The sequence below is a fragment of the Balearica regulorum genome, chromosome 5 (genome assembly GCF_011004875.1).
Source record: "Balearica regulorum gibbericeps isolate bBalReg1 chromosome 5, bBalReg1.pri, whole genome shotgun sequence".
Lineage (NCBI taxonomy): Eukaryota > Metazoa > Chordata > Aves > Gruiformes > Gruidae > Balearica > Balearica regulorum.
Genome location: NC_046188.1, coordinates 9,931,130 through 9,953,844, shown reverse-complemented (window position 1 = coordinate 9,953,844; position 22,715 = coordinate 9,931,130). Strand labels below are relative to the sequence as shown.

At 41.6% G+C, this 22,715-nt stretch overlaps 1 protein-coding gene across 1 annotated transcript in view; it reads right to left on the bottom strand.

The window, feature by feature from the left end:
- Positions 1-22,715, bottom strand: part of AHNAK2 (AHNAK nucleoprotein 2) — a 58,808-nt gene that overhangs the window by 24,933 nt on the left and 11,160 nt on the right. Inside the window, exons 2-7 of the mRNA XM_075753005.1 lie at positions 7,570-7,646; positions 6,688-6,777; positions 5,899-5,955; positions 5,159-5,300; positions 4,207-4,388; positions 40-3,420 (exon numbers count right to left, since the gene is read on the bottom strand). Coding sequence (XP_075609120.1) covers positions 40-3,420; positions 4,207-4,388; positions 5,159-5,294 — 3,699 coding nt within the window. The 5' untranslated portion in view covers positions 5,295-5,300; positions 5,899-5,955; positions 6,688-6,777; positions 7,570-7,646. The remainder of the gene's footprint in view (positions 1-39; positions 3,421-4,206; positions 4,389-5,158; positions 5,301-5,898; positions 5,956-6,687; positions 6,778-7,569; positions 7,647-22,715) is intronic.

Here is a 22,715-nt window from a genome sequence, read left to right as displayed (position 1 = left end):
GACTTTCGGCATGTGTATTTTCATGCCGCCGCCCTCAACTTTGCCGGCAGCCACCTCCAGGCCGCCTTCGGCGTCGGGGCCCTGCAGGGCGACTTCGCCCTCCTGGACTTCGGCCTGGGCTTTGGGCAGCGAGACCTCCGCCTTTGGCAGGCTGACCTGCACGTGGGGAGCTTTGACTTTGGGCAGCTTGACGCTGGGCATCTTGACGTCGGGCATCTTGAATCGACCTTTCTCGCCGTCACCTCCGGCGGCCGTCTCGACGGTCACCTCCACGCCGGGCGCTTGGATCTCGGCCGCGGGCAGGGTCACGTCGACTTCGGCGGTTCCCGAGGGCACCGTCACTTGGGGCTCCTTGAGGCTGACGTCCCCATCGGCGGCCACGGTGCCCTTGGCCTCTCTGCTGCTGGACCAGCCAAAGGAGGGCATGCCGAACTTGGGCATCTTGAACTTGCCGTCCTTGGTCTTCGCGACCTCCTTCTCCGGGGCTTTTGCTTCCCCTTCGAGGGTGAGGGCCGCCTCGGGCGCCTGCAGGTCGACGCTGGCCTTGGGAAGGGTGACGTCGACGGACGGGAGGCTGACGTCCACCTTGGGAGCTTTGATGTCAGCTTTGGGCATTTTGAGGGAGGGCTTCTCCACCTTCCAGCCGGCCCCTTCGGCCTTGGCGCCGGGGACGTCGGCTTTGAGGGCCAGCGCGGGGCCCTCCCCTGCAGCCGTCACGGTGGCGGAGGGGAGCTCGACCTCTGCGGCGGGCAGGCTGACCTCGACTTCCAACCCTTCCGCCTTGGGAGGCGCCACTCCGAATTTGGGCTTGTCGAACTTGGGCAACTTGAACTTCCCTTTCAGGCCCGCGGCTTCCAGCTCGGCGCCGTCAAGCGAGCCTTCGCCAGAGGGCACCTTGAGGTCTATCTCGGGTGCCTGGAGCTCGAGGGAGCCTTCGACGGAGGGCAGCTTGATGTCGGGGGCCGCGATGCTGATGTCGCCGGCGCCGGCCTTGAGCTCTGCCTCTGGGAGGCTGGCGTCGACTTTGTGCAGGCTGGCATCTGCGTCCAGTTTGGGAGCCTTGACGGTCGGCTTGGAGAAGACCACGCTGGGCACCTTGACTTTCGGCATGTGTATTTTCATGCCGCCGCCCTCAACTTTGCCGGCAGCCACCTCCAGGCCGCCTTCGGCGTCGGGGCCCTGCAGGGCGACTTCGCCCTCCTGGACTTCGGCCTGGGCTTTGGGCAGCGAGACCTCCGCCTTTGGCAGGCTGACCTGCACGTGGGGAGCTTTGACTTTGGGCAGCTTGACGCTGGGCATCTTGACGTCGGGCATCTTGAATCGACCTTTCTCGCCGTCACCTCCGGCGGCCGTCTCGACGGTCACCTCCACGCCGGGCGCTTGGATCTCGGCCGCGGGCAGGGTCACGTCGACTTCGGCGGTTCCCGAGGGCACCGTCACTTGGGGCTCCTTGAGGCTGACGTCCCCATCGGCGGCCACGGTGCCCTTGGCCTCTCTGCTGCTGGACCAGCCAAAGGAGGGCATGCCGAACTTGGGCATCTTGAACTTGCCGTCCTTGGTCTTCGCGGCCTCCTTCTCCGGGGCTTTTGCTTCCCCTTCGAGGGTGAGGGCCGCCTCGGGCGCCTGCAGGTCGACGCTGGCCTTGGGAAGGGTGACGTCGACGGACGGGAGGCTGACGTCCACCTTGGGAGCTTTGATGTCAGCTTTGGGCATTTTGAGGGAGGGCTTCTCCACCTTCCAGCCGGCCCCTTCGGCCTTGGCGCCGGGGACGTCGGCTTTGAGGGCCAGCGCGGGGCCCTCCCCTGCAGCCGTCACGGTGGCGGAGGGGAGCTCGACCTCTGCGGCGGGCAGGCTGACCTCGACTTCCAACCCTTCCGCCTTGGTATTTTCTTTGGAGATCCCGATTTCAATTTCAGCATTTGGAATCTTCATTCCTTCCTTTGATACACTTATGTCTGTTTTTGCATCATCTTCCACTGATGGCACTTTTTCTTCCCTGTCATTTACTTGGGTTTCAGTTTGCCCTGTCTCATCCTTTGTAGTTGCCCATGTAAATGTAGGTAATTTCAACTTCGGGAGTCTGAATTTGCTTTCTTTTCCTTCTATATCCTTTTCTCCTGTCTTCGTGCCAGTGTCCATCTTCAACATTTTATTACTCGTGGGCATGCTGTCTTCTTCTGTCTGTTCCTTTTTTACAGTATCTACTGCTTCAACTGTGCTTTCTTCTGTTGATATTTTCTGGTCTGCCTTAGGTGTTTTCATAATTTTGAATGTTGGCATTTGTATTTTCCATGTAGATGCTTCTGATTCTGCATCAGGCATATGAGGTTTCAGATCTAAATTCCTGCCATCCTCTGAACTTATTTCAGCAGTTTTTTCAGGCACTGAATGTGGAACATCACTTCCCAGTTTTGTTGTTTCAGTCTGTGGCTCTTTTCTTTCGGACATTGAAATCCCAGATTTTGTTTTCTGAATCGTTAGTATTTGTGTGTCGTCTTCTGCTTGTTTTTCTCCTGTTTCCACTGTGTCAGATTTTGTGTGTAATTCTGCTTTAGCAATGCCTATTTGTAGACCTTTTACTTGTATAGATCCTTGTGCTTTGTGACCCATCATGTTTATGTTAATTCCACTTTCTCCTTCTGTTTTATCTGCTTTTCCTTTCTGTTTCTTTTTTCGGGACTTTGATGAGGGTTGTGGTGTTTGTTTATTTGGGCTTTCTTTCAGATCAGGTGTTTCTAAACTGGGCTTTGATATCTGTGTTGTTACAGCTGGTGCTTCAGGTATAGTAAATTTTGATGTTGATTCCTTGTCTTTTTCTTTTTTAACGCTTATTTCAGCTTCAGGGCTTTTTTTTGCCTGAGATGGAATGCCATTTTTCATATCTTTTAAGTCTTTTGGTAAAGTTTCATGTAGCTCCTCTGTTTTAATTTCATAAGCAGGAGATGTGGTATATTCAACAGTTAGTATTTCGGGATTTTCCAAGCTGGTATCTTCTTTATGTATTTTTTCTTTTTCAGATAACAGCGTAGTTTTTATTTCTTTTTTTTGCTTGTCTTGTGTTTCTGGTTTGGATCTGTGCATTTTGAATCCAATGCTAGGGAACTTCAGTTTCTTTTGGCTTCCTTTTTTTTGTTTGATAGGGACTTCTTGTTGAAATTGAGACTCTGTGTCTGTGCTTGTAGGGGAAATATCCTGTACAGCAGGCTCATATGCATCTGATGTACTATGAGATCTTCTGTGCCCCAGTATCTTTTTATTTTTGATTGACTGGAATTTTGGCCACGATAATCTGTCTTTTTTGGGTCTCTTGCTTCTTCCTACCCTCTGGCTTACAATTAATGTCTCCCTGTCTTCTTCTGAAATGGCTTTTCCTGAAACATGCAGTGTTTCTTCAGGAATGCTCTCACTGAGCTCTTTTTGCTGAAAGAACAATGGATAGTCAGAAGATTAAAAGTAAACTAAATATAGATACAACAGAAAATAAAATACGTGCTATAAAATATACAGAAAAATGTGCTTTTTATTCACAGTATCTACTTGTTATATAAAAAAATCCTGAAGATGGTGTATATAATTTGGCAAAAAATAAATAAAACAAATGGATTATATGACTGTAATATGTGGATTTCTGAAGGTTTATGTTCTTTGCAAAACTCTGCAGTATGTAGAGATCTCTATATGTGTATCTCTCTATGTATATACAAATATATATAATATTTATATAAATGTATATGAAGAGAATAATAATTTTCAGTGTCATGGAGATCTATGAAAAGATCATGTCTATGGAAATACCAGTGATTAAACACATATTTTTAACAGAAAATTTCACTGATGAACTTTTGAGAAAAATATTTACTGATATTTTACATTTTGAAAAATACTGAATATAAATATTACAGAGCTTATCTGAGCGTGTTCTATCAGTGGACACAACAACAAAAAAAGTGCTGACTCACTAGAGAAGAATATTCTTCTACCCTAACACAAGATTTTGGCTTTATCCAAAATCTATAGTCTCGCCCAGGATATTTATAAAGCTGCAAAAAATGTTTGGGATTTTTCTCTCTTCATGAATATTCATGCTTGTAAGTTTAAATACATACCTACGTCTTAAGAAGACACAAGTGTGTATTTTCTGGTCTATCTTGACACAGCACATTACTACAGTGTTATCCAAACTTTGTAAAATAATCAAATGACTACCTGACTCAATCTTTCCTTTTTGTACTGGGCTGCAGACTGAATGTATTCTAGTTCTTCTTTCCCAGCAATTTTTCTTTTGAGGCTGAATTGGACTCTGTATGGCTCAGAATACTGGAGAATCTTGAGTGCATCTTCATATTTAATATTATCGAAAAATATGGTAGCACTTAGAAGCTGATCACCTGCAAGTGGAACCAGACATTATTTTAATTAGTGTTTTCTTGCAGTTCTTCAAATTTTTTTTTAATTGATGCTTATTAAAAAAAGTAATTATCACATCCTATTTATTTAAAATAGAAAATGATGTTCACATAATAGAATCACAGAATAGTTAAGGCTGAATAGAAGGGACCTCTGGAGATCATCCAGTCCAACTGCCCTGCTCCGGAAAAGGTCAGCTACAGCCGGTTGTCTATGTGCAGTCAGGTTTTGAATATTTCCAGGATGGTGACTCTGCAACCTCTCTGGAAAACCTGTTCCAGTGTCTGACCATTCTGACAGTAGCAAAGTTTTTTCTTATATTTTTCAGTATTTAGACTCTGGACTGTTCTTGTTCGAATCATTATTTTCTGTAATTTTGTGGAATACTATTTTGTGAAAGAATCAAATACAAGTTCTTCATCAATGTTATAACTTGGGGGTTTTTTTTTCCATTTTATTTATGTATACACTACTTTCTACATATCTTTTTCACAGTTCCAGTGAAAATTAGATAATTTTTTTTTATGGCATAAGAAAAAATCACATTTCTTTATTGTTTAAGAAACTGATCTTTTAGATTATTAACATGGAAAGTTTAAGTTCACACATAGTATTTAATTGGTTTGGGATCTACTTTTTCTGTTACCTAAAGAGGTGACAGATCAGGTAGCTTTCTATATGCACACACAGCTACATACCTGATTATTTTAAGATATATTAAAAAAAACCACAATAGAAAATAAGACTGTACCTTCTCTCAGACTAAATATTTTTGAAGCAGGAGATTCCTTAAGTACTTTTTTAATAAATATTCCTTCATTTCCTCCACCCGTCACACTAAAACCACTAGCACCAGCTTCCACTTCTGTTTTCAGGGTCACTTCCATTGTCTCCTAGATATAGAAAAAAGTGTGAATTTATAACTTTTATTCATTTGTATCAAAGTGTTTTACATTATTCTACAATAAAAAATTGATTCTCCTCAGGTGTATTTTCAGTAACTCAAGAAAGATTATCTAAGATGTACTTATTCAGTGTGGGTTTGATTCTGTTCTAAATTAAAATTAAGCACATGTGTTAGGGTTATGCTGGATCACAGCCATAGGGAAAATAGGTTGTAATTTTAAAAACATTAAAGCTACGGAATCTTTTAGGGCTGAAAGATCGTTTTTTTCTGTGAAGATGTTAAGCACCTGAATTAGAGTCAACAGGCCAGAAAAGTCAGACTAAGAGCTAATGCTCTACTGTAATCAAACCAGAGAAGGCTAAAGAATGCTGAAAAGAACTGTGGAAGGACCCTAAATAGGACAAGTAAGTGTTCATGTCTGTGTCACAACTAGGCAATTTGTGAAGTTCCTGGTCAAAACAAGTTGAAAGTGACTCTGCCTATTTGTCCTTCCCTCTGTTCACCCATCCACATCTGTGTGTTGTAATGGATTTCAGTATTTTGGAAACCACATGCCTAGAACTACTGAGTGCTTTTAGACTGACCTGTGGATGACTCTGTTTTGATTTGTCTGTAGAATATTTTTTGTTTTCTTCCTGTAGCTGAAAAATAATTTGCAATTTTTTAGTGTTCAGAAGTTGTGCTGTTGTAAAGTACAACAAAAATCCTACATCAGTTAAAATGCCTGGTTTAGACTAAGAACTGAAGCTGACTTTCATAGCAACAGGGCAAAATTGGAATCTACAAGTGCAATGGATAATGTGAATTATTTAACTATATTATTCCCAGTAGTTAGATACCAAGGCCTCCCTGCATTGTACCAAAATTTGCATGAAATGAACACCAGAGACCAATAGTACGAAGGGCTTTTCTGTGTGTTACTAATATAGCACACTTCTCATGCTTTCATCTTTGTGAATATACTTTTTCTTCATTTATTGGACTTCAGCATGAATTTCAAACTGTTGCCTACTTAACACGATGGTACTAGTTAAATCTAAAAGAGGTACAGATAATTTTTAAATACTTATTAGTTAGATTTAAGCCAGTTAAATATTCTAATAGGGAAAAGTATTGTGATTTCTTGACACTCTATGTCCTTTAAGGAATGAAATAAAATGATTTTTTTTTGCCAAGAAACAAGAACATGGCCAATGACAAGTTCAGTACACTATAAAACCATCAGTGAACATGGCCCTGATTTTGGTGGGGACAGGAAGAAAATATGGCTGCAACAACATGCTGTTGTGTATGAGTCTTGGCTAGTTGTAGGACCTAAAGCCTCTTGGCGCAACTTGATAAAGCCAAGCACGCATGAAAACTCAGTGTCTTGCCTTTAAATATTCTTCTTCTATGGAATATTCATAAACTGGAGAGGATCCTTGTGGCCTGGGACGGATGTCTTCTACTGCCACTTCATTAACCTGTGGAAAAGAAATGAGTGGTGGGAAAGGAATATCCACCATTAAACAGTGACCCATTTTTTTAGAAGAGGTTTTCTTCTTAGGCATAGTCTCCTTCTGTGTACCAATCTTTCATTACTAATGGTGGATGTGGAATAACCAATAACTCTTTCCTTAAGTCAAGAACAAAAGCAATTCTCATTTATGGATGTTACTCAGGAACACAAGGGACAGCCTCCTGAGAGATAAAAACAATGGTATGCTGATTTTGGTTCTCTTTATGAATTGTATGCATCTATGGGTTGAACAAACTGAAAATACTGACACATCGATTAGTAATAATTGAAAAAGGCAATAAAAATTCCCTCCCCTGCTTTATTTGGACACCTAACCTTTGCCTCCTGTGGCTGCAAACTTTATTGCCCTCTATAACCACGCAAACTATGGAAGCGTCCCAGCAGGAATTTCCGCTGACAAACACTCGGCATGCTTCCTTCTGGAGTCAACAATAGGGAACCTAAACTGGCTAAAGCTTTAAAGAAAAGTTACTGTAGTCAACAGCCATGAAATAGTTTGCTAAGTCTTCGTATTAAACTTATGCTGGCGAATCATGGCAAAAAGCAGATCACTTTATATTGAAGCATCATTCTGGCTTTTGAGCTGGCAGGAAAATCCCAAGCAGAAATACAACATTTTTGATGAGGAAAAGAATCACCAGCAAGACCCAGCTATAAACAAAATAAGATTCCATTTTAACAAGGAAACTGCCAAACCCCCCCATCCCAAAAAAAACATAACTCTCAAAAAACTCACAGAATCTTCATCCTCTGCATCTGCATCAGCATCAGCATCTCCTGGAGGCTCGGCCGGTCTCAGCTGTCGTCCAGAACCTGAAAACAGCATATAGGTGGTTGGTGTCTGTGAGCCACACAGAGCACAGAGCAGTTAGCTTGCAAGCTGAAGCTCTCCAGAGCAGCACACCTGGGGAACGTGCACAGGCCAGCTGTAGAAAGTCCTGCTTTCCTTTAGATTCCTTATCTCAGATCTCATCAGGTCGATCTTTCCAAAGATACCAGAAATATTCATATCCAGAAATGTAAAGTCTTTTGTGAAGGAAAAAAATCCCCAGATTGAAGAAAACATAGAACTAGGTCAGTATTTTTATTATTATTACCAAGGGAGTCTTGAGGTGTGTATTGGGCAGAATTGGCAGGGTTTTGGCAGCAGTGTGGCTGTGGGGTGGTTTCTGTGGGAGGAGGTCATGGACCACCCTGTGCCAGATGCAGCCACTTGCAGCCAGCTCCGCCTGCAACACAGAACTGATCGGAGGAGTTTCTGGCACCTCTTTGAAAATGTATTTAAGAAAGGGTAGTAAATGCTGAGAAAAAGAGACACCACCACTAGAGAAGGAGGAGAAAGACAGCAAAGACCACACCAGAGCAGGAGGAGAGAGGAGAGATGGAAGAGCAGAAAAAATGCCAGAGCAAAGTAGGATCTTGAGAAGGGGCTGGAGGAAGAAAAGCCACCTGAGCAAGGGCAAAGAAGAGGAAGCTTGACTCTGATGGGTCGGTGGCTGCTGGAGGAACCCACCCTGGGGCAACTGAATACAAAACAAGTAGTGGAAAAAGAAAGGCAGTCACCACCTGCTGACCCCCATCTCCTGCATCAGCCCTCACTTCCCCAAAAGGACTGAGTATAGCCCACAGTGAGGGGACCGGAGACCGGAAAGAGGGGAGGAGAGGTGTACAGAGGGGAGCTGAGGTGCTTTTCCCTAATTGGTTTTATTTTTTTTAAAATATCAGAATCAGTAATTAAAAGTTCATTAATTTGCAATAAATTAAATAAATTGAAACTCCCCATCTTGAACTTCTTCCTTTCTTGATTTTTAAAGGTATTGAAGGCAGAGAGAGATGTGATGAAGGAGATGGGTTGTTTGAAAGTATGATTCTGTTGAAATGCCTTAAATTGGACATCAACGAATGAAAACACTATGAATACATCCTCATTTTCAGAGATCCAGGCTTAGCCAATAGAGGACGGTGTGGCTGAATTACACATTCGCTGATGCACAGGCTATTCTAATACATGCACAAGTCCTTGTTCTGATAACTGTCTCTTTCCTGTCTCCATGGTCCATTTTTTCAAGCCATCAGGCTGCGTAGCTGTCACACCCAGTTCTGCAACTGCCATTAGTATACATAGTTTTGACTCTCCTAAACAGATCCTCTGGCTTAAAAATATGCTCAAACACTAGAGAGAACAACCGCAAGCAGAAGTGTGCAGCTCATTCATTGCCTACTTTCAATGAAGAATCCTTGGGCTGGAACACAACATTTCTGGATGTGGATATTACATGCTGTTTGTGCAGACAAGCTGGCATGACTTATGCATGTATGCAATCACTCTAACTTACACAAGTTGCCAAGCTCTTGTTAAAATGGCTGTGATTTTGCTATCCTTTCTTCATAGTTTTCTGATCTCCTACATTTAATTTTTCCTTGACTTTTTTGATGAAATTATTTAGTACAGGCAGGGTTTTGAAAGAGTTATGCCACGTGATCAGTGATGGACCACTTTGTTAGGACGAACGTGGGGATATCCCATGTCAGTCTGTTGGCCAAGTTTCCTATCTTGACAGCATAGAGGGCATCCACATTAGCCATATATACATCATCTAAATAGCTCTCCTGTGGTATTTTAGCTCCAGAGAACTAGGATCAACTCAGAACACATCAGGGCTGCCATATCATGCCTTGTTTAGCCTTCACAGGACTAGTCCTGACGCCTACGATGGACAATTCTAGAAAAAGGTCTTAATGCAGACCCTAATTCAGATTAAAGACATGCATAAATTGGCTTGATTTTTTTTTTTCAAATGCTCTAGCACTGGCAATTTTCAGAAGCTCAAGAAAACTGGAAAATAAGCATAACCTTGTTAAAAAAATTAGATGTGGATTTATGAACCTGATTTTAGGCATTTTTGCTTGAAAATTCTGGAATCCATTCATGAAGCTCTTCACCACATGTATTTTAATAAGCATCACATGTGGAGAAGAGCTGCAGGTCTGAGGCTTGATTGTTTAATTTGCGTAGTACTTCTAAAGATTCAGGTGACAACAGCAAATTTTATGGCTGTTACTAAAATTCCAAGAAATACTAAGAACTTAGTCTTGTGGCATTGCTGTATTTTTCACTTGGGAGAATCCCACCCACAAGCCCTGCAGTCCAGGAGAATGACTTAACAGAATATTGCTTGGATAGCATTTACTCTTCAGTGCTGTACTTCAAGGCTAATTACAGCATTGATCCCCGGTGGCTGCCAATAATTTTGCTACTGGAAAAGAAAAAGGAAAGAATTATCTGGGTGAATTCTTGGGCTGGTTCACTGCTGTTTCTCTTGGTTTACTCTGTTGTAACTTCAGTGACATTTTAGTTGCTAGAACTGGAGCAAGGCAAGTATGGGGAGCTCCATTCTCAGGACTTGAATGGCCCTGGGTAGTTTATGCAGTTGATTTATCATCACCCAGTTGGGCATATCCTTTGAGTCTAGGGTACTGTACAGGTGGTAACAGAGGTAAAACTTTTAAAAACAGATGTTTTAAAAAAGGATACTTAGAATGATTAGGTGACCACCAACTTCAAAATCTTCCTGTTGCTAAGACCGGGCTACTCATGAAATCCAAGAGAATTAGATCACTTCCCTCATTGAGACTTGAACACTTATTTCCCATTGGGATGACATTTTAAAACAACAAACGACACTGCCAAGCCTTGTTCAGTGTGGATGTAGAGAGACAGACCTGGTCTGGATGACATCTCATCTGGGCCTGGACCAGGAGAGAAATTTCTTATATTCGACCAGGTCTTGATCAAACAAAGCAGTGGTGTATGAGGCACAAGGGTGGCTTCACAAGCTTGGCCCAGTATTGGGAAGCGACTGCTCCCCTTGTCCTTGCTACAGGGGCTGCAGATCAAGGTTTGCCAAAATGTCACCAGGAAAATCCTCTGCTGTTACGATGAAAATCTGTCAGCATAAAAGGCCTCTTTCATCCACTTCACAACGGCCAGGAAGGGACAGAGTCCTCCTGTGAAAGCCTTTAGTAAACTGTTACCTCTCCTAAATGGTGGTAATAGGACACTTCCCTACAAAATGGAGCAACAGACTACTGTTCCCAGGGCTAATAGGGATGCGGCTGAGATTGCATGAAGGGACATCAGCTACACAAATGACCTTCCTTCCCAAAACTTCACACTGAGGCCTTTCCATCCACCCTGATTTCCCCAAACTTTGCCTACTCTGCCCTTCTACTGTAGCTAACCCATGTCATGAAGGACTTCTTGTGCCCCTGATTGCTATTGTAGACTAAGATTTGCTTCAGATTTTTTTTCCAATTTGGAATGCATTGAAAACAAATCTATAAAAGAGGGGAATTACAGTACATTGATGAATTCCATTTTCAGCAAAGCCTTCTCTCTGTGTATAAAAGACTGTGCCAATAAACTATGATTTATATGCATGTCATTCGCATGCCCCAAATAGTAGCGATGCCAACATTTTATAGGTTTTAACTTTTTTTATAAACTCTGGACAATTAATGCTTTGTTCAAATTGTTTTCATAAACAAGATGGAATTTACATCAGTGACTACTTCTAATAGTCACTGAACTGACTTCAGAACAAGGGAATTTTTTGAAAGTAGGCAGTAGGAGTTATATAAACTGGAACATTTTCATATCATATGACTGAAAATTGTGTTTTCTTTTTTAAATGTAATTTAAAAAAAATATTTTATTTTTAATCTAGCAGCCCAGATGGACTGTTATGCATAAAATCACAAAAACGTAAAACTAGGTTAATTTTTTTGGTATTCACATTGAATGGGTAACAGTCTCCAAAACCACTTTTGAGACATTATAATAAATTTAAAGTATGACAGACTCATTAAATTCCAATCAATTCTACTTTAATATATTGTATAAACTGAAGAGAAACTTGGTTTTAATTGGGACACTGGTATATTAATTTGCCATAATCTGTATCCTTTAAAATCAAATTAACAATAAACCAGCACATAACAATATCTGAGATGTTGTTAAAAAAAATAAACTATAATGTCCTTTTCTGATCATCCTAGCTTACTTGCTTACAAATTATATTTCTTTCTCTGCAATTTTTAGATTTGGGCTTTCTGTCTTTGAAGACTTTATACTAAATTTGTGATTGCATATGAATGTAGAGATTTTAAGTAATCTGCTCTTATTTTTAAGCATATAACTTTTCCTTGCATCAACTTCTTACGCATTATCTTTCCTCCTAAAAATGGTTTTGTTTTGTTTTATTTTATTTATTTTTTGTTTTTGTTGGAGAGAACTAAAATGCTGCTGTTGTGTTGCTTTCCCTGGGATTTTAATGTAGATCAGTTTAAATGACAAGAGTAGCAATGGTTGTAATGCACATGTTTTTTACAAAGGAGCAGGTTAAATATTCCCCATTCTCGAGTAATACCCTCACAAGGAGAAGAGGTTCCTTCTTGCCATATACTGACTGGTATGAATTATCTAAATTCACTTCAACAACTGATTTCTCTTAAGAGACAGAAACCTGAGCTGTGGTAAACATCTGTCCACAGATGAAAACTTGTATGCTTTGCTCACTCGTTTATTACTCTTTGTTGATAAGTGAAGATCACAATCTGTGCCTTTTCTTTACTAGGATTTTGGTGTTTGCTAGTTGCCATTTCTTAGCTATGATAAGAAACAAGCAGTGCTGTTTGTGCAGTATCATGGAAATGAATAGGTTTGAGCCCATGGCCAGTTAGAAGATTCATGCCTAGACACGTGGGCCAGGCTAGGACAGCTTTAGATCAGGTCTCTTCTGACAATGCAAAGCATGCTCTGGGCATATAACCTGATTCATATTGTTAATAAGGAGAAGGAGGAGTGAATAATTGCAAGACAAACAATAATAATAATTTAATATAATTGACATTGTCGGCACTGTGTTTGACCGAGCAAAGAATTCATACATGTAGGTCAGCAGTTTTCACAGTACTCCCTCATGTGGTTATGTCTCATTGTAAATAAGGTTGTGTTGTCATGGTCAGCTTCAGCTGGGTCCTGTATCAGACCCCTCTTCCTGCAGCCATCTGTCCCTGTATCAGGCATCCTGTCACGGGCATGTTACTTCTCATGCATGCATGGCTAGTCACTGCTAATGCACTGCTCCAGAATTCCTCCTATTTTTAAAATTAAACCCCTTTATCAAAATGCCTGATTTTTTCCCCCCACAGCTTGTTCTCCCTCTCTTGCAGGTACCGCAATTACTGGGATTCCTCTTCCTCCCTCAGAGCTCTCACAGCCGCCTGAGCAGTGCTGCTGCAAAGCTCCGCAGCCCCTTCTGATTCACTTCTTATATTTGAAATAGGGAATATTTAGAATAGTTAGAATGTTTAAAATTGTAGGTCCCGGTTCAGAAAAGCACTTGATAACAGGAACGCTATGCACATGCTCGGCATTCATCTTGGCCTCTCAAGAGCAATTTTTCAGATATGTAAGTTCGCCTGACTTTAGTCGCCTGACTTTAGTTTTTCACTTCAAGGTTATGGGCAAAAAGGCAGCAATTCAAACATTTTACTTTTTCTTTGGCAACTACAGTGTTTCAGTTTCCATGTGTGCTTCTTTCTTATACCCAGCCCAATCCACCATCTCTATTATTTTGAAGAGTTATTAAATTAATGCACCTTGCAATGAGTTCTTTGGGTTTCGCAGGATATCCCAGAAGACTAGAGACTGATGAATAAATGTAGATCAACCAATTAAAATGTCACTTCAGCTAGGCAGTGTCATCAAGCGTGTAAGCTATTGCATTTATGGTTTGGTGGTTTTCTTAAAGCTCCCATGACTGAAAAATGGCCTAAATATTTTCTTTGTTTTTTAAAAGCCCTCACAGACAACATTACAATGACAGCAAAAGGACTACCTTTTCCATCTCAGCTACCATTTTCTGGATACAAACATGAATTTTTGACACTTAACTATTTTCACCACTTTCCAAAACCAGCTGTGCTAAAGATCTCTGAATCCACAAGTAGATATTTGTTTTCTGCTAACCACATCAACTGGCTTGACGAGATGGGATTTGCCGATCCCTGCGCTAAACACGTTGTGCAAATGATACACACAAGCACAAAAATAGTTGCTCAGTATCAGCAGCAGCCCAAAATGTTTCACTATTTCTCTTTGTTCCCCACCCCCCCCCCCAATTTTTTCCTTCAGCTCACATTACAAATGCAAGTGGTGACCTAATGCTACACTGAAGAGGAGTAAAAGCCTAGAGATTTTGTAATGCTTCAAGGTCTATTATTAAAAAGAAACAAACCATGGCAGATTTGTTGTCCAGAACTGCTGTCTGGAGGCTACATGCAAAGAGCATCTGCTCTAACACCACACCTCGTGTTCCGCTGTGAATCTCTTTATGTTTAAATGCCATGGTTCAGTGTAAAGACCATGAACAAAACCAACTAGGAGCACACGAGTGTAGCTGGGCTGCTCAGTGAAGGGGCTTAGCTATGGCAGTTCAGAGCAATCATTCCTACCACCCAAATCCTCCTGGCCAGTTTGGTGGAGGAGTCACGTCATTCCAAGCAAGCAATGCTGGCTGTGAGTGAAACCATCCTGCAAGCATCACTTGGTGAAGATAAGAATCTGAAAGTGTCTGCAAATAAACTCCTTTATGCATGCACTGTGTTCCTTGAGGAAGCTGCCACGAGCTTTAAAGCACAGCCCATGGCACAGGCTCCAGCACAGTCTATGTAGGCTTGACCATGAGCTCCACCAGGCCCATGGCATTCCCGGTAAGCAGCTCCAACTACGCTGGGGAAAACCATCAGTGGAAAATCAAGAGATTCATCTTCTACAGAGATTTCCTAGCGCATTCCAGAGACCTGGATTCATTCCATTGTCCTGCAAGATCCCACAGACTGAGTTACAACTGCTGGGCAGGGCTCTGGGGCACGGCAGGACCGTAGCAAGGAATGCCGCGGCTGTCACTCTATCCGGGCAGGATACATGGCAATGGGGAGATGCGGGCGCAATGTCACGGAGAGGACTGCCTCTGCCAGCCCTCCATCGCAGGAATGTAATATTACTTCACTTGAGCCGCAGCCAGCGGGACAGCGGGGGCACCCAGTAGCTCCACCTAGACGAACCAGCTCGTCAGCTCTGAAATGAATGATTGCCACAGCAGAAAAAGCAGCCGTTTTGCCTCAGAAAAAGTGATAAAGTGAGGAACAGCACCTCCCCTTTAGTGTTTGCCCTCTGCCCTGTACTGGGAGTAGGACCCTCCCCGCCAAGCCCTGAAATTCTGGTCTCCCTAACTGCTTCTGCAGGATGAAGACAAAGGAGGAGTCTGTGTAACTAAGATAAAGATTTTGCTGCTGAAGGGATTTAACAGGCCTTATTATCTGTGGGATGCTATCAGAACCAGCTAGGCCTGTGCTGAAGGTATACTCCCGCCTTTGTTTTGCATTGGGTTTGGTAATGCCCCCTGGCTGCACCCTGTCACTGGGCTGCATTCTTGTGCTGTGATGGATGTAGCTCAGGCTTCCGAGCAGAAAGCAGGGGCTCCTAGTACCGCAGAGTTAAAGGAGCAGCTACTCCCAAATAACCAACGTGTGAATAGTTTCCTTCCATTCAAGGCAGGAACAAGATGTTTTGATTCAATGCCTTGGTATGTTAAGCCGCCCTTGTCGGCAGCTAGAGTACTTCATTAGAAGACTTCAAATCATCTCATCTCAAAACATTCTGAAAACAGAAAATATGTGTAAGTTACAATCATCAGTCTCCTTGCCCAGCCAGAGACCTGTTCGTGAAGTTAGCTCCTACTTTTATCAAAAGGAAAGGGACTCTGCTTTGCAAAGTACATCCAAGTAGAGAAATGTCTAGGGAATTAAGGTTTCTTGCAGACCGTACCGAGTTCTGTAGGATTTTATAGGACATTTTCTACAAGTTGACTAATATCAGGGAAGATGTGGAAGAGCACTGGCAACTAAGAACAGATATAAACACTACCATAAAAAGAGAAACTAACAGCCTCCAGATGAGAAGGAGAATGAATGGCTTTCCTGTGAGTGTGTGTTTATTGATAAGCTCTGCCCACAGATTTAAAACTATTAAAAGCATGCCTGCTCACACGTCACAAATGGAGCAAAACCTTTAATGAGACCGATCAGAAAGGAGCTCTCTATTTTTACAGTGGTCCATCTTTCCTCTGATGGTAAAGATAAACTTAATAGTATAGAATCCACAGGACATTTCAAAGCATGAGAATAAACCATTCTGGTGGGGCTCTGCACAGACTTTCTCAGCTTGAGTCATATTTAAACATGAAAAGCACAGGGGACTTTTTTTTTTTTCCCCAATTGTCAAATTGAAATTTCCCAGATCCTGTGTTAATGAGTTTCATTCAGCTATCACCATTTTTTGGTTACTTTACTATATAGAAATGTAATTTGGCCAGATCTACGTAACTTTTCTGGTACAAGAATAAAGTATTTGCTAAAATATTTTATTAGTCTAATATTTCACCTGTTGCTAAAAAAGAATAATGTTTCATAGGAGTAACACAGTGTTTGAAAATAAGCTTTCAACCAAAGTTTATTGTGAGAACATGACTAGAATGATGTCCAAAAGAGACAGCAAAAGCAGGTGGCAGTGGTTGGTACCTGAATTTGTCCCTCCTGGTCAATCCCTCCTCTCGCTAGCTAAAATACAGCTGCAAGTGGCAGGGTGAAAAAGACAGCCGGAGAAATGCTCACGGCACCCATCAGATGCGCAGAGGTTCAGTGCTGTTTCCCTCCTCACAATGGTTCTGTCTCAGAAGTACAAGTTCTGCATAGTCTCTGGAGTTTCAGTCTAATGATTGCCTGGAGGGTAAATGTAATGTCCTGGCTTGTGTCTGTCTGTTTGCTTGTCTTAGGCAGGAATGCTCCTCTCACTCAGGTTTTACGTGACAGAATGAGTTTCCAATGTGTGTTTTACTTCCTGCATGAATTCCCACGCTGTTCTGGTGTATAATTATTGTGATGATGGTGTGACATTAGGGCCCTCTCTGATAATTACCAATTATGATCATTTTTCCAGGACTGCAGGGCCTCTATTGTTACAAAGTCAGTAAGAGAAGGGAATAATTTTTAGCAATTGTTATGTATTCAGTCCTACCTCCTGGACAGAACCAAAATTGCTTACCATGCTTTTGGACAGAGCAAAAGCGAATTAGAGATTCATAGCCAAGTAAAGCAATAAAGACTGGTCTAATCCACTGTGATCCTCAACAGTTTTATCTCCTGGGACTCCCAACAATTTTATCTCTTGGGATATACTGCTTTTACTTGCGATGGAGTCTCTACCAGTGGCATAAATAGTTGCACAGATACCCAGCTAAAATATCCCAGGGTGTCACTGTCCATCTGGATGTTCTGGATTTTAAGAAGGTCTTCAGGGGCATGTTGCAAGTGAAGCGCTCTCACTTGCTTACCAGCTTCAGAAACCCTAGTAGGAACTACTCTGCAGTTATTTGGTTATCCAATATATCAACAAGGCATGTTGCAGCTTTTATCACTCAAAATAAATGCCTTCACCTATATAACAATCTAGTCTTTGAAGGTGAATGCAAAGCTGCCTTCCTCTCGGAGCGAGGGGCAGTTGGTTCCTACTGTCCCCCCTGTTAGATAGCTGTGAACTCAGCTCTTACCATGCCTTGCCTGGAAGCGGAGGCAGGTGGGTGCCTCTTGCAGATAAGGCCCATAAAGCTCACACAAATTAACTTTCCCACATTCCTTCTCTTCTGATTCATCCCCCCAAGAATCCAAGCTTCTCCCAGAGCAGATTGCCTGTTCCACCGCCGAAGCGCAGCCCTGCTCAGATTTAGAAATGAATCAAATTAATACATTTATTAAAAATGGTCGTTCTGCCCTTGTAGGCTTGAGACTCAATTTCTCTGACCACAGAGCCAATATTGCTTGAGAAGCAGGGGCTGTAACCTCCAGCTCTCTTAAAGTGCTCAGCCAGAGAGGTAGGAAGGGAAGTTGACTACAAAGAGTAGTCACATTAGAGGAGGATGCTAATTCTTCGTGCTTTTGGTAGAGAGCACATTTGTCCCCTAAGTATAGGTCTTAAGAATAAGAATAGAGGATCTACTAACATTATGCAAAAACCCCAAAGCAACTGACACGGGCTTTATATAAATGGCACTTACCATTCCAAATTAGAAACAGACTTTTCAGACCAAACTACTCTTCAAAATCACTGCTTAAAAATACCTTCATCAGAATCAATGCACAGTAAAAATTTTTGTATTTATATATAAATACAAACATATACAGACATACATATATAGAGAGAGAGTTCACATGAAAGATCCTTATGGTCTAGGAAGACTTTTATTTCTCTTTACTGATAAAACTCAGTGCAAAATTAAGTGCCCAGATGCAGCAGTATTAATGGAATGATGTTAATTTGGCTGTTTCCCTGGCATGCTGAACATAGCCCCTCTCAAAACAGGAATGCAGCAAAAACCTTGTGGTTTTTCCACAACCTTTTATGGGGGATTTTATATAAATATCTGCCCTTGGAAACAGGTTTTTAGTTTGAGAGAAAATTCCACGGGCAACTTGTTTGGACGTAGATCACCATAGAAGAAAATATCTTTTAAGCTTTTAAATTCCTTAATGTATATGTAATACAAGAGATATGGGATAAAGGTGACAGAAAATTATTATGGGAAAATATTTTACATCAAAGATAAAGTTAGCAGTTCCCTCACTTTGTTAAGATAAAAATCTTTTCTGTCAATAAACAGTGATGGTAGCAAAATAGTATTTGGCACAGCTCACTTTCTCTTGTTTTTGTGTGGTGTAGGAGAGTCTCTTTAAAATTCGAGAGAATTTCTGGATGCAGACTGTGGGTTTACAACAGCATAAAAGCTCATTTACAGATAAATTAATCCACTGAGGCAGATAAATAAATTAATTAGTATAGTTCTGTTCACATCAATGTAATTCAAATCAGAATAAATGGACTATAAACTTGGTTTTCAGTCCAACAAAGGTCAGAGTTCAGAAGAATTCAACAGGTGAGCTACCAAATTATTTTTAAAAATGTTGTCTCCTTGTTTCAGTTCATTGGTTTTCATATCTTTTTTGAACGTCTTTCTCTAGCAGATGTATAACTTGCCCCGGCATTTTCTAAACTTACTGTTTGATAACTGTCTTATTTTAAAAATTAAATCTGTGAACTTAATCTTCATAATTTGAAATTAGAAATAATTAGATATGTAAGACTGAAAACCATTGGAATTTTAAGTGCATATTAAGTTATAGAAGAAAAACTGATGACAAACTTTCATTGCATTATATTACTGAAAAAAAAAATAACCTTTGTGTGTGGTTTTAAAATTATTCAGTATTCATTTTCCCTCTCTGTGCCTTCTAGCCAGTACTGAGGCACCGAAAAATAACAAACCAGCATGCTTGCTTAATGGATTAGAAGAAAACACAGTTTAGTTAAGGAAATAGATTTCCGCTTTATGTTTCACAGAGGTTAGTATAAACGATAGGGAGAAACCATTTTTTAAAAGACTCATTACTGCAGTTCTGGATTTCTTTTTGATTAAAGATGCAAATAGCGAGAAAGTAACTACACTGCAGATCGTCCGTGTAGTAACTGGAGAATGAATTGAGATGGGTGGAGTTGTTTGAAAGCACTAAGAGGACTATTTCTTGGATTTGATTATCAACCCTAAGGCTGATTCATAACATTTCCAAACATTCACAGCCTCTCTGTAATAAGAAAATAATGATATCTTATGGAAATGAGTTTCTTTATCATAATGGTCTATTCACAAACAGGTTAAATATTTTTTAACTCAGTTAAAACAGGATGCATTCTTATTGAAGGCACATGGCAATATTTGTCTTGATGAACAGCTGTGCCAGATCCACACTAATGTATAAGGGAGAGTAAATTACATTTTGCCCTTTAGCTATGGAAATCAACAGCCCTGTACCAATACGAAGTTAGTATGAGGAAAAGGGCTTCGGTTACAGTCTTTGAGATCTAACGCAAGTAGGAAGACGTGATTCTTCTCTCAGGTGGCTTCTTCTTCAGTCATTTAAATCTGTGCAAGAGGAGGACAATCCAGTGGTTTGTCCCCGCTTTGCAGAATGGCAACGACCACCTTGATTTGTGGAGCTGTGGAGAGTTTGAGTGCAAGAGGATAGAATGGGAGGCACCTAGAGATGCCCACCCTCAGTCCATCTGTAGGTTTTTCTGCACATCCTTACAAAAAGTATTTTAAAACCAATGGTGTATTTTACTACTTATGCACCCTGCCTCATGTAACAGCCCCAGTGAGGATTCTCTGGTTTCTGTGTGTGAGCTGTGGTTCATCATGTGCAGCAGAGAGACACTTACTCTCTTCTAGGGGAGGTGCATTTGCTTTCCTTACCCCACCACCGTACACAGTTTACAGTCAATGAAGCCAGAAAAGGAGAATGACTGCTACCATGAAATTATCCTGTCTACTGTTTACAAGGTGGAATAATTTTTACTTTACTGCCAACAACCCATGTGTGGCCCAGAGTGAGTCCTACTTTCAGGGGCTGCTAACTGAAAAACAGGTCCTTTTACACTTCTACACCAGGTAAATCTACCATTATCTCAAAAGGTTTTGAAAAGATGCCAGGTCTCAAGTGCATAGGACCCTGAACCAACAATGCTAAGCAAAGCACAGTGAGCAAGGCCAGGGTTAAAATGTAGGATCTCCTGGGGCATCTTCTTCTGCTTACGGGTTTGGTTAGGGAAAAGAGCTCTTTGGTTTTGGAACACAGCTTGGCCAATGTTTGGTGCTAGATCTTATTCTTGATTCAAATGGGAATTTGAGGGTCCATTCTCAGAGAGTCTCTGCATGCATGTGCAAACTACATGTTGCTGTGGGAATATCCTCTGCAGCTGGAACCACTGGCCCAGTTAAAAACTTCTGGACTGGCAGGTACAAGAGGCGCTGAGGGTTTTGTTACTGTCATCGCTTGGACACACGTGGATATTATACACTACTCTGCACACCTCGGAAGCGGGGAAGGTCACGAACACTTCACAGCTGAAAATGTATCTGAACAATTTCTAGGGAAGTTTAAGCTCTCCTTGCTGAGCAGTGCCAGCTCAGGGATACTGGAAAACACATTTTTCATGCATGTGTTTTTTATTAAATGCAGCTGTCAAAAACAAGGAGGGCTCATGTTCCTGAAAAGGTGCAGTGAAGAGAAGACAAATGGCTGGAATAAGGCATTAACAGGAACGTGCCTACTCTGCCTAGGCAAAAATCACCACTTCTGCAGAGCCTTCAGGGCAAACTTTAAACTAGCTGGCTCAGGGACTAGTAGCTGCCTAGCTGTGGGATTTCAGCGAATGCCGTACAAACCCAGCCAGCTCCCCAGGGGAGTCAGCACTTGCTGCACAATCCACCCCTCCCTGTCCCCACATGGGCTGGATAGACACGGGCTCTGGACAAACTACACCTTCCCAGTGCTGCGTAGACACATTTGGAGAGACGCTATCTTTAACTAAGCCTCACTCTCCCTGCCATGCTGCAGATAATGTTTTCCAAGTGTGTCGGCAGTGAACTTAAACCACCTACCGCAATCTGATAATGCCTACCCCTAATCATAAAATTATGGAGGTGAAAACAGCAAAGGCAAAGTGAGTCTTTATGCTTTATGATAATTTTCCTCTTATTCAACAGATATAGATTCAGATTTTGTACTCTGATCTAAATGCATATTCTGAAGGAGTTCAGCTGGATTTATACCAGTGCAATAGCAGAATTTGGCTTGTGATCTTCAGATGACAACATCCGTTAACAGACTTGCTTATTTTTCTGGGTTTTCTATGAAGATCCTATTCAACAAGCATACTAGTCTAACTACGATGCAGTTCTGTGGCAACAGCGTACCACATAAATTAAGCTAACTCTGGGTAATATCACAAAAAAATATGTGTTTATAGCTTCATGCCAGTTTCTGACTAATGCTTTTGTTTGTTGCTATAGCAAACCACACATGAATCTGATAGCCAAAAGCATGTTTATGACTAACCTTAGCTCTCTGGGGATTGAAAATATGGAATTAAAAAAAAAAAAAGCAACCACAACACACAATGAGAGGAGAACATGATAGGAAACACCTTTTTTGGCATGAATTACTACGAACATTAAAGTGAAGAACATTGTGAGTGGAAAACATTAGGAAATGGGAACTGTGGGAATAACCGGCTTTAACCCACGACGATTCAAACCCAGCTTTTATTTCACATCGCAAAGTTGTCTGTGCAGGACTAGAGTACATTGCAGGAAGTCCTGGCTGCGTGTTAAGGGACAGATTTAAGCCTCTGAAGTCTGGAGAAACTTTAAAACATACAGACCACTTTACTTGAGATAATTTTTACACTCTGCCTTGACACCTAAGACACTGGTATTCACTTAATTAATTTCGATTGCAATTTATACTTTGGTAGTTTCCAAGGGCCTGTTGCAAGACTGAGACCTCATTATGCTGCACAAATACACAGTGGAGAACAGTGGCAGCCCCAAAGAGCTTTCTGTCAAACTAATGGGAGAGCCAAAAGGAGAGGAGGATGGACAGAGAGTGGGAGGCAGAGGCGATGTGACTGCACCACCCACCAAATCAGAGGTTGAACCCAGGTGTCTTGCACCCCAGCTCACTTGACTGATGCAGGTTGCCAAATATGTTACTGTGGGAAGAAGAATACCTCATGTACCCTGCAGAGGAGGGAAAATCAATACAGCTAAAGTGATTCCTAAACTAGGATAGCTTACAACAAAGCTACATTATGTCAGGCAAAATTTATATTAATGTTGCCCTGTTATTTTTAATAACCTCTTTGCT